This window comes from Pelecanus crispus, chromosome 5, assembly GCF_030463565.1.
Source record: "Pelecanus crispus isolate bPelCri1 chromosome 5, bPelCri1.pri, whole genome shotgun sequence".
Classification (NCBI taxonomy): Eukaryota; Metazoa; Chordata; class Aves; order Pelecaniformes; family Pelecanidae; genus Pelecanus; species Pelecanus crispus.
In genome coordinates, this window is record NC_134647.1 from 50,348,402 (window position 1) to 50,360,976 (window position 12,575).

Sequence of the window (12,575 nt, forward strand, 5' to 3'; positions counted from 1 at the left end):
AGTATACTTAGTACATAATAACATTAACTTGTCCATCACAATCTAGAGACAGAACTTTGGAAGAAAACAGCACAGAAAGTACTTGTGTAAGTTAGAAAAAGATATTAGATATCAATTTTAACTGATTCAGATATGACAAATGTACATTCAATTCAAGTTAAAATCTCTTACCAGGAGTAATACTAGAAAATGAAACACTTGAAACTCTCTGAAAAAGATAATCATCCTTGTCATAGCCCGTTATTTTAACAAAAAAAGCTTCATCTGGTGGAATGAAGTCAGAAATATTCCATAGTCCATAGGGCTTTCTGTCAGGATAGTATTTCACAGGCAAGGTCTTAAGAAGTTCCCCTGTAATACTCAGAAGTTCCAGTCGGTCTACTCTAGCTGGAAGAAAGATCCCTGTGGTATTCAGCAGCACGAAGGTAGGAATCCCTAGAAAAACAGAAACATGCCATTTTAAGTAGTAAAACAAATTAAATAATTTAAAAAAGGAAAGGTTAAATTCCATATGTATTGCCCACTACCCCATGAATGCATCATTCAGTTTCAACCCTTACTTACTAAGTAACAAAAAAACCTATGTTGTACTAAGCTGTGCTCTGCTTATTAGCTGTCAGGAGACACAGCACTGATTAGGGTTTAAATTACTGATTTCCAACAGGTGTTTCCAAAGTAGCAGCCTCTTTATTAATTCGTCACCATGCCCTAGAGCCAAAGGCTTTTTCTGAAGCTCCAAAAGTAACAGAAACAGAGTTGCAATTTTGAGGCATTTCATAGCTAAAAATATCTGGATTTAGGTGGAATAAAAAAAACAAGCTAATATGAAAAAATACCATAGCATGATAAAACAGGAACATTGGCTGCTCTCACACATTCAAGGTCCAAGAACCAACTAACAGCGGCCCCAGATTTATCACAAAGTTCACCAGAGATCATCATGGAGTTCTACTTGATTTTGGGGGCCCAAAAACAGTTATTATTTAGCATGGAATAAAATGGAAATGAACCTTGCACTGGTCTGCTGGACGTTTTTTTAAAGTCTAATGTTGGCTTCTTAGAAAACCCAGCTCGAAAGTCAATAGTGCTGAGACCTGTGATCCGAACAGAGTGCCTTCCAGTGCTCGAGGTCTGAAAAAGCAGAGTGAAAGATCATGTACATAATTAGCATTTCAGGAATTGCAAAGTTTCTGATCCATCCACCAAGTTCAGTAGATAGACTTCAGCTTTCATTAAAAACAAGACAGAAAGGAGGCTTATGTCAAAAGTTGTAAGTAAAAACGCCTCTAATAAAGCTTTACTTCTAGATACTGGACCCTACAACTGTAGCATCAGCAAAAAGAGCCAATTTGTCTAAGAGGTAAATCACAACACAGATACACAAGATCAAAAACTACTTGTCACATGCCAGTGACTGTGTAATGGGAGACTGTCTGGAAGTTAAGAGTTTGACTATTATAACAGTAGATTACAAAACAGTAAATGAAACGCAAGTGAACAGAAAAATTTAAAATTAAATTTAAAAAATTAAAATTTAAATGTAAAATTTTTGCTGATAATACATATAAACAATTTACTTCCAGTGCTACAATAATTTATCTTACCTTTTTATTTATTAGTAAGTTCCCTTTTTAAATATACACAAAACTGATTTTACCCATGAGGCATATGCAAACATCATAGGCACTGCATATCATGAAACAAGTGGCAAATACAGACCAACCTCAATCAATACTGTATATTAAAGGTTCTTCTCTTTCCCAGCCAAGGTCTCAGTTGGAAAGCAGAGGATGCAGAAGTACCTCTCACTTCTATTCTCTACCACCACCACCCCCCACCTTGTCATTCTGGTTGAATCAGCAAAAAACAAAATCACAAACAACCCCCACCTGTTCACCCACTCTTGAAAAGCTTTAGCTTTATGTTTGAGGGTACAGTAGCTTTTATGCAAGTCCTCAATCCTACAGTTACTTTGATTTATCTTCTTTAAGTCACTTTCTATTATTCTATGCTGAGAAAGAAAAGGACAACTGCTTCTTGCTAAGAGTGCACAGGAACCCAAGACTTTTTGTCCTCACCTACTTCCACACCCTTCAGGTGTTGGGGGGGTGGGGGGGGGCGCGGAGGGGGAGGGAGTTAGAACACAACACACAACCCAAAAAAGCCTCACCAAACACAAAACACACTGCTACGCTGCACTGAGCATGGAGTTAGGTTTTTACAGACTTAAAAATGACAAACCCATAGACAATTCAACCAGAACAGCAGGAAAAAAAATAAAGCTTCAAAAGGCTGTGAAGAGTGATATCCAAGATATATTATGCCAAGATCAAACCCACAGTTAGTAGAACCTGCTCTGAGGTTTTTTTTTCAGGGAGACGATACAGCACACGAGACTTGCAATGTGAAAGGAAAATCAATATTAAAATGAGACAAAGCTCAGTGGAATTATTTATCTAGAGAGTATTATCTGATCCATTCTCAAATACATAATTCCTTCAGTTTAGTAACCACCTCCAATACAGCTGCATGTGAATATTAAATTAAACAGTTGCTTCTTATAACTAACTGCCTAGGGACAGCCATTTAGACACTATGACAAATTGATGTCTATCTGTTTAAAACAACTTTTATTTGCTTCTATTTGGTTAGCCTTTCACCTCAGAAAAATCACTACTAAAGCCTTTTTTATATAAACCAGCTGTTAACAATACAAATAAATACTTAAGTGTGCCAAAAAACTCATGTTATCAAGCGTTAATTGGCAGTTAAAATTTCATTAGACAAACTCAGTGACAAAGTTTTCTTTTTATAGATATATGCATCTGTATAAGGAATTTATGGTGTGATTAAACTTCTCAAAGCTTTTTCTAAGTCTTTAGTCACAGCCTTAAAATCTTAGTGCAAATAAAACAAGCCAGTGACTAAAGCAGAGTAAACAATCCATAGAAAAATACATTGGGAATTTATTTCTTTTTATGAATAATTGAGACCTTTGGATACTTGTGAATTTTTAAGGCTAAAATAACCTTGTAAAATTTTACCATTTACTAGTAACAATAAATGCAACTATCACTGTCATGCCTAGGAGCTGGCAGTCTTATGCAAACACCTAAGAATAAATTTCACCCCAAAGGATTGCTTTCCAATTAGTATCCTTTCAAGTTTCTTTTCATTATTTGTAGTTTAACATGGATCACTGGTATTGTACAATAGTTTTTCTCCTCCCTGACTGGTCAAGTATGATAAAAAGAGCAAACACGTATTTGTCACAGATGTCAGGAAAAAAAGTGCTTTCTGTCTTGCAAACAACACAAAATAAAATTGCCTAAAATGCATGAATCTATAAACAAATGCATGACAAAACGCATGGGTTTTTGTAAAACAACCTCTTAATTTTCACACAACAGAAAAACTAAGCTACAATGGCTAAATAATTTTTTAATTGCATGGTTATATTTATATTTACAGTGATGGAGATACACAGCTGAATTAGGCTTTAAGGAATGTGCTCTTTCAGTAGAAATTACTCTGGACTGGTTTGTCATTACATTCCATTAAACCAGCTGCATTTGACTATAGGGGTGTAAGGGAATAACAACAACAGCAGTCATTAAAGACCTGTCTTGATCACAAGAACAGCCAAGTTTTTCTGCAGATTTCTCATTGCTTTTCCTCTCCTTTTCTCCATCACACAGATGATCATTTAACTCTATGCAGCAGGGAAGTTTTTGTGGCATTGCTCAGCTGAAAAAGCTAAGGCCTGTTGATTAACCACAGAACAAAACAGCAGCTGATGGCTTCTCACTCCTGTCTCTCCCCAACTGACTCACCTCCATCACTCACTCGCTTTTTCAACTGAAAAAACATGGCAGGCAAGCCCTTTAAGGAGTAGATACAACTGCCTTCCAATGCTGCTGTTCTGGAGCTTGCAGGTAACTTATTTGCAAGATGCTGGATGCCTCCCAAACTGCTCCAAAGAAGTCTTTTAAGAGGAGTCCATAGGACAGGTCTTTGTGGGAGGGATTTAGCAAAAGCAAACTGATGTTCCCTCCTCTATTAAACAAGTCAGACTGTTCCTGTTGAGGCCCATCTCTTGGTAGGTATCTCAGCAGTAGAACCAGCAGATAAATTTAGTCTCACAGCTAGCTCAGAGGTGCAGAACACACATGCAACAGCAGGACAATCTTTCTGAAGAAGCATGCCTCCTTCTGTGCAAAACCTGTACTGTTCACTGATATGCTATGGAGAGAGGAGCCACATGCTCATCTCATGTCATTGCTCTTTGAAAAGACTCCCGTCACCTTGTAAACCAATAGTATTATAGCAGACCTGGAAGGAAAACTTATTTATAATATACACATACATGCACAGATTTGATGTCCTCATACTGAAGTACCTGCAGGCAACTGGAGGCCTCCTGCAGCACAGGAGTCAACTGGATTGCATAACGTGTTTTATATTACTCAAACCTGTGATTTAAAGACTTCACCAAGCACTGAAACTACACTAACACTTGTTTGTGGATTAAGATGGGATCTTCTTGGACTAATCATTCTCCAGTTGATTTAGCAGCTAATACAGTTCAGCTCACTAATTTGTTATCATACTAAAATGACAACTTTTTGCACTTCCAGGTGACAAGTACCTATATAAGGTGTTTGCATAAACCTAATAAAAAGATGTGGTTTGCTCATAAAAGTTAAAGTAATTAAAATATTTCAACTATATTCAAGACAATTTTTCTTTTTTTTTTAACCCAAAATGTGTAAATTTGAATGTTTTCCCCTCCACAGAATTGGACATAGCATTATGCTGAGCTTAGAAAAACAAAACCAAAAAAAGCTTAAAAACTCTCACTGCAGGAGCAGCCTGATGCTTTGGCTGGGACCGGTTTCCATCTAGCTGAGCATGCTGGCCTGCTTCCAGCTGAGCCACTTGGCAGTTTGCATCATGCTGATTGCCAGCCTCAGCCTTAGGAGAGCTTATTAGCTCTGAAGGGTGTTACACACAGAGCCTTTAAGAGTGGCAACCTCCTCTCTTGGCAATTCCTGGAATCCAGAAATTTGGGCAACACATTGCAGGCATACACAAGTAGTTCCACATGGCTCAGCTCACATCCAAAAAGGTCTCAGCTTAGCAACAGCCATGCAGAGCCAGGGAGAGATCACACAGGGCTTTTGCTTTTTCTGCACTCTTTTTCTCTGTGTTGCAGGGCACTGAATGTTTACTAGATGGCATGCTTAACCTAAAAGACTCCAACAAGCTACAGAGTTGAATAAGGCACTGACCGTAGGAAAAGTTCTCTCAGTACCCAGTATGTCAGGTGTTACTAAGTCCACTGGAACCCAAACAAGTTTTTTGCAGACCACCAGGGTGTCTCTGTACCAGGTTTTTCAACATTTCTGGTCCTGGAAGCATAGACAGACATTCAAACAATTCTCCATAGAGCTGCCAAGCTCAACATGCTTTTCTAGTTCCAGTTCTGCAGCAGTATCAATAGTTTCCTACAGTGTATGTGAATTAATAATCATTTTCAAACTACCTCTGCGCATATGGCACAAACAATGTGCAGCATGCATCCATTCAGCACACCTCATTGTGAACTTGGCTATAAAGGTATTTTACACAGGCGTCTTCCCCTCCAAAAATGACAATATAGGATTTACACTTATAGTTCAGTTGGAAGGGACCTATACCAAAGATGGGATCATGCTGCTTTACCTACATAAAGATGTATACAACAACAAGACAAAGCATGAGTCAGTTTAGGCCACAGTTACACACTAGAGTTGAGAAGAAGATGTAAAAACGCAGTTCATTATACCTCCCTTCCTCTCCCCCACTCTAAGCACATATGTCACCACATGCTGCCCCCTATGAGCCAGCTCAAGGTACAGATTTGACTGACTTTGAAGAGAATCTGTCAGCAAAACAGACATAGTTAAATAGTGCGATTTCTACATAAAGAGTTAGAGCTTGCACAAATTTGAAGGTCTGGTAGTGGGGTGTCAGTTGTTAGCTAACACATTTCAAGTCTTTTGAAACGTCAGCATGTGGCCATAAAAACAGTGTTGGGGCTAGTCCCTAAGTTTATTTAAATACTGTCTTATCCACAGCATAATCCTTAAAGTTTTAACATTCCACTCACATTTGGTGCAATTACATTTTGAACAGTTGATTGAAATGACATAATGAACACAGTATAAACAAAATTATGACTACAAACATTTCCCTAAGTCTAACCAAGTCCTAAGCTTCCTCTTCCAGCTTACCCCATTATACTGAGAGTGCTCTTGCACATCCCTTTTCCCTATTACAGTTGCAGGTAAGCAATTTTTGGCCTGATGTACTGTGTTAACTTGATTCTCTGCTAAATTAGGGGTTAAGGCTAGTCTAAGCAATCAATTTTCCGTTCCCAGTTTACACCTGTTTTATACATACGTTTATTGACCTACAAACAGTAAATATTTCAGTTACACCAGCTTCAGTTCACAGCTCCCAGCTCTATGTGTAGCAACAGGTCATAAGTGCTCTTGGAGGTTATACGCATTTACACGTCTTGTTCACCACATGCCTCACAACCATGATATGGCACTCACAGGAACATGTGGCCAACAGCAAACATTTAAACTATCACTGTCACCCAGAGAAAATCCCATAGAACCACAGTTCTAAGTTGCCCTTTCATCACTAAGACATTTTGTTGTTTCATTTCAGAGGCAAGCATGTTAACGTATCATTACCTAGGAGCTGGTTGCTTGCTACAACTCTCAGAAACAGCAGGTATGATTGTTCTTCATTTGCACATCGATCATGCGCAGCATAAGGAGCCTTCAACCAACCACTTGGGAAACTCTCCTACAGATTGTTGTGGGAACAGCAACCTTTGGCATAGGGAGCTTGATCAAGGGGTCACATTAAGTTGCTACAGTTACAGTTCAAAGATGACCATTTCGGCAGTCTTAACAATCCTTTCTCATTTGGTTATTACTGCTAATCATGTTGATCTTAAGGTTTCCAAATCCTTTAGGGTCCATTCTGTAACTAACTCTGTGCTATGATAGCACTCACATGAACAAGTTTATTTACATACTATAGTATTTAAATAATTTACTGATAAGGAGTTTGAATTAAATGTATATTTATTGACTTTGCAAACCTGCCAATGAAATCTCTGGCCCACAAAGTGCACATTACCTCCCCCTCCCAGTTCTCCAAACATGCTATACACAGCAAAGCCCCTCTGTGTCCACAGTCTCTACACAGAGTATCTGGTCACTAGGCTCCAAAACTTCAGTGCTCACTTTATCCTTTTTCAATCCAAAGGAAAAGGATTACCTAAGGATTTGACTTAAGATAGTAACATCCAATATGTTATCATCTTGATAAGAATTTTATACTACTGCCTCCAGAATATGTCACAACACATAGGTCAGAAAGGACATTTATTGTAACACAAACTCATCTATGAGTATCTATGATCAATAATGTAGTAAATCATTATACAATCCCCTTATAAGCAATAGGACAAGTCATACATGATTTCTGCAGTAACATTACCTTAATTGTCCATGTTCCAGGCTCTGGATCTTTGACATTTACTACCTTTGCAGAGTTGTGGATATTTAGCAATTCATTCAGTCCTGATCCTTTACTGATCTGCTTGCCTAAAAAAAAAAAAAAAAAAAAAAAAAAAAAACAACCCCAAACCAGGGAATTGTCATGATTTCATCCCAGTCAGCAACCAAGCACCACACAGCCGCTCACTCACCCTCTACCCGCAGTGGGATGGGGGAGAGAATTGGTAGAGCAAAAGTAAGAAAACTCATGGATTGAGATAAGAACAGTTTAATAATTGAAATAATAATAATAAATTGTAATGAAAAGGAAAACATGGAGAGAGAAACAAAATGCAGGAAAAACAAGTGATGCAACCACTCACCACCTGCCAACCGATGCCCAAGCAGCAATCACTGCCCCCCCGGCCAACTCCCCCCACAGTTTATATATTGAGCATGATGTCATATGGTATGGAATATCCCCTTGGCCAGTTTGGGTCAGCTGTCCTGGCTGTGCCCCCTCCCAGCTTCTTGTGCACCTGGCAGAGCATGGGAAGCTGAAAAAGTCCTTGACTAGAGTAAGCACTACTTAGCAACAACTAAAACATCAGTGTGTTATCAGCATTATTCTGATACTAAATCCAGAATACAGCACTACCAGCTACTAGGAAGAAAATTAACTATCCCAGCCAAAGCCAGGACAGGAGTAAATACAAAATTGCCTAAAACCCCAGGCAGTAAATAATACAATATTGTTCTTCTGTACTGATATATTTTTGATACATGACTTACTCGTGACTTAGTGGTCATTACCATTTACAACAGTCAAAATTCCCTGTAATTCTTTGCCAGAATACTAAAAATGCTCATTTTTCACTCTTTTCATTCACTTGGGAATTTAACACAGCCTGCAACAATACAGAGCTGTGGGAAACCCAGAAACCGTAAGCAAAACAAGTTCTCTTCTTTACAGAAAATACTCAGCTCTCAGTGAAAGGAGGCAGCACAGAAGCAAATCCCTTGAAAGGGATCCTAGAACAGGCTTACCCTAACCTACCTGTCAGCCCTCTCACTCTTCCATCCTCTAGACCTATTTCAAGCAGGATAAACTCCACAAGTAAAAATGTTTATAAGCCAGGTTCTCCTGGCAGAGGGGCATTAGTATGTGACTAAGGGTGGGAATGCATACAAGATCCTCACAGGGAATTTAGCCTGTTAGACACCAATAAGACTGCAAGTTTTCATACTGCAGCATACCACACTTTATATGTACACATACGCATACAAATATATGGATGGCTGTATGCAGGAACTGATTCTCTATAGAGGCATTTTGTTCCCTCCAAGGCTTACTACAAAGTACCATCAGCACTGAAAACACATCTGGTTCTTTCAGAGCACTAAAGGGAGAGGTGAAGTTAAGAATTGGATGTCCCAGTGTCAATTTTTAACAGCTTATCAGACATGCCTCAACTAACTTCAGTGAAACTATGGGGATTTAGATGCATGGAGCTGACCTATGAGAAAGAAAAACATATAGACAGGGTAAAAGCTTCAGCTAAGCCTGACAGTTGCTCCCAGGACTCTGTGTTATCATAGTTTGAAGAGACACTCTGAACAAATTTCTTTCCTGTAAACAAAGAAGAATGCCTCAGTGAAAGACAGACAAGATTACATTGCAGGGAACTCATGCTGTGCATAAAATATTTCCAAGATACTAAAACTTAAGCTATATCCTTAGCCAAAAGTCTTTCAGAGAATACAAAGTATAATCTGACTTTATCTCTAGAGTGCTGTTCCAGGTTTCTAAAGCATCGACATAACAGCGAACAGTAGATTTGTTCAAAATATCTTCAATTACAAATTAGCATCCAAATATGTCATTGCATTCCCCATCACACGCTGTTCAGCTAGAGAGGCGCACATGAGATGGGGTTTGATTCTGAATGCTCTCATAGTTCAAAGAATCCAGACCTTGGTTTACCTTTCAGCACATAAAAAAGAACCATCATGTATAACCCCTAAATGATGGTTCAGTGACTACATAAATACATGAAAAAACAAAAGTATCCAGAAATTTGGAATGCAAGGACAAACAGTAAGAAAGTAGATGGAGGTGAGATGAAGCGGTCAGAATAGGGAGGATTTCCAGTTTCCTCTGACTCCAAAAAAAAAACCAAACAACATTGGGAACAATTTAAATATCAGAAGTACATATATTCAAAGATCTTGTATTTTAAAAATAAAACAAAATTTAAAAATATCCTGAAATCCTGATACTGGTTTTCAAAATATCAAAGAAAGACATTTATGAATCGCAGATACAGGCTTCCCTACTGGACACAGTGGAGACAGTTTGTCTTTTTCATTCACTTTTTTTGCTATAACAAAAGAAGGTATAAACTACTTCACCTAATGGATCATGAATTTCAATTGCTGGTGAAGGACCACTCAAGGACACTGTAACCTCTTTCAGACTTGGATCAAAAGGGATCTGCCAAGTATTTACAGCCGTGGTCAAATGGTCTGTAGACAAGAGATGCACTTTGGAGGCTTGAACTGCTTCTTCAACCCATTTTAACACCTAGAAAAGAAAATAACAGTTGTTATTATACTGTCAACAGTACTTGCTGATGAAATATTTTCTGCTGAAATACTGTCTCTACTGTCTTGTAGAGATTCCATGTCAACTTCTATTGTAACAGAAGATCACTGCTTTCACCTGTGATCCTATTGTCTGATGACATGCAGCCACCACATCACCTGAGCCAACACAGTGGTAAAGGAACTGCCTTTACCCAATGCACCCATTTCAGCAAACATTCTGGAGACAGCACAGACAGGATTTCAACTTGTATCAGGAACACACAAGAGCACAGGAATACAGATAGAAAAGAAGACATGATGCCAGGAATATACAGGAAACAAAGCACCAACGTCAAAGGAAAGGTATGCTTCAACTTCTACTGTTCAATGTAAGAATCAATACACATGATCACAGAATCATAGAATCGTTTAGGTTGGAAAAGACCTTTAAGATCATCCAGTCCAACCACTAACCTAACATTACCAAGTTCACCACTAAACCAATTAAGGGTAGAGTAGCAATTTCATGTTTCCTGGCTTGGGGGCTGGATTAGTTTTTAATGAAAGTAAAAACTAGGAATCATTAAGATTGGAAAGGACCTCTAAGATCATCAGTCCAACTGTCAACCCAACACCACCATGCCCACTAAACCATGTCACAAAGTGCGACATCTACCCGTTTTTTGAACACTTCCAGGGATGGTGACTCCACCACCTCTCTGGGTAGCCTGTTCCAATGCTTGACGACCCTTTCCATGAAGAAATTTTTCCTAATATCCAATCTAAACCTCCCCTGGCATACCTTGAGCCCATTTTGTCTCGTCCTATCGCTAACTACATGGGAGAAGAGACCAACACCCACCTCACTACAACCTCCTTTCAGGTAGTTGTAGAGAGCAATAAGGTCACCCCTCAGCCTCCTCTTCTCTAGCCTAAACAACCCCAGTTCCCTCAGCCACTCCTCGTAAAGCCTGTGCTCTAGACCCTTCACCAGCTTTGTTGCCCTTCTCTGGACACACTCCAGCACCTCAATGTCCTTCTTGTACTGAGGGGCCCAAAACTGGACACAGTATTCCAGGTGCGGCCTCACCAGTGCCGAGTACAGGGGGACAATCACTTCCCTGCTCCTGCTGGCCACACTATTCCTCATACAAGCCAGGATGCTGATGGCCTTCTTGGCCACCTGGGCACACTGCTGGCTCATGTTCAGCCGGCTGTCTACCAACACCCCCAGGTCCTTTTCGGCCAGGCAGCTTTCCGGCCACTCTTCCCCAAGCCTGTAGTGTTGCATGGGGTTGTTGTGACCCAAGTGCAGGACCTGGCACTTGGCCTTGTTAAACCTCATACAGTTGGCCTCAGCCCAGTGATCACCCTGTCCAGATCCCTCTGCAGGGCCATCCTACCCTCCAGCAGATCGACACTCCCACCCAGTTTGGTGTCATCTGCAAACTTACTGATGGTGCACTCAATCCCCTCATCCAGATCGGTGATGGAGATGTTAAACAAGACTGGCCCCAAAAGAGAGTCCTGGGGAGGCTGTTGAGAGCAGTGGTGCTCGTGACCAGTCGCCAACTGGATTCAACTCCATTCACCACTACTCTCTGGGCTCAGCCATCCAGACAGTTTTTTACTCAGTGAAGAGTACACCTGCCTAGGCCATGAGCCACCAGCTTCCCAAGGAGAATGCTATGGGAGACAGTGTCAAAGGCTTTACTAAAGTCCAGGTAGATAATGTCCACAGCCTTTCCTTCATCCACTAGGTGGGTCACCAGGTCATAGAAGGAGATCAGGTTGGTCAAGCAGGACCTGCCCTTCATGAACCCATGCTGGCTGGGCCCAATCCCCTGGTTGACCTGCACATGCCTGTTGAGCGTACTCAAGATGAACTGCTCCATAATCTTTGCTGGTACTGAGGTCAGGCTGACAGACCTGTAGTTTCCTGGCTCCTCCTTCTGGCCCTTCTTGTAGATGGGTGTCACATTGGCAAGCCTCCAGTCATCAGGAACCTCCCCTGTTAACCAGGACTGCTGATAGATGATGGAAAGTGGCTTGGAGAGCTCCCCCACCAGTCCCTTAATACTCTCGGGTGGATCCCATCCAGCCCCATAGCCTTGTGAGCAACCAGGTGGCGTAGCAGGTCATTAACTGCTTCCTCCTGGATTATGGGGGCTCCATTCTGCTCCCTGTCCCTGTCTTCCAGCTCAGGGGGCTGAAAACCCTGGGGATAACTGGTCTGGTTATTAAAGACAGAGGCAAAGAAGGTATTAAGTACCTCAGCCTTTTCCTCATCCTTGGTGACAATGTTCCCCTCCGTGTCCAGCAAAGGATGGAGATTCTCCTTGGCTCTCTTTTTGTTGATGATGTACTTGTAAAACCATTTTTTATTGTCTCTTACAACAGTGGCCAGATTGAGTTCTAGCTGGGCTT

At 40.4% G+C, this 12,575-nt stretch overlaps 1 protein-coding gene across 1 annotated transcript in view; it reads right to left on the reverse strand.

Moving 5' to 3' along the window:
- Window positions 1–12,575, reverse strand: part of HMCN1 (hemicentin 1) — a 213,424-nt gene that overhangs the window by 149,383 nt on the left and 51,466 nt on the right. Inside the window, exons 5-8 of the mRNA XM_075710119.1 lie at window positions 9,975–10,146; window positions 7,564–7,670; window positions 1,011–1,131; window positions 172–435 (exon numbers count right to left, since the gene is read on the reverse strand). Of these exons, the coding sequence (XP_075566234.1) occupies window positions 172–435; window positions 1,011–1,131; window positions 7,564–7,670; window positions 9,975–10,146 (664 nt within the window). The remainder of the gene's footprint in view (window positions 1–171; window positions 436–1,010; window positions 1,132–7,563; window positions 7,671–9,974; window positions 10,147–12,575) is intronic.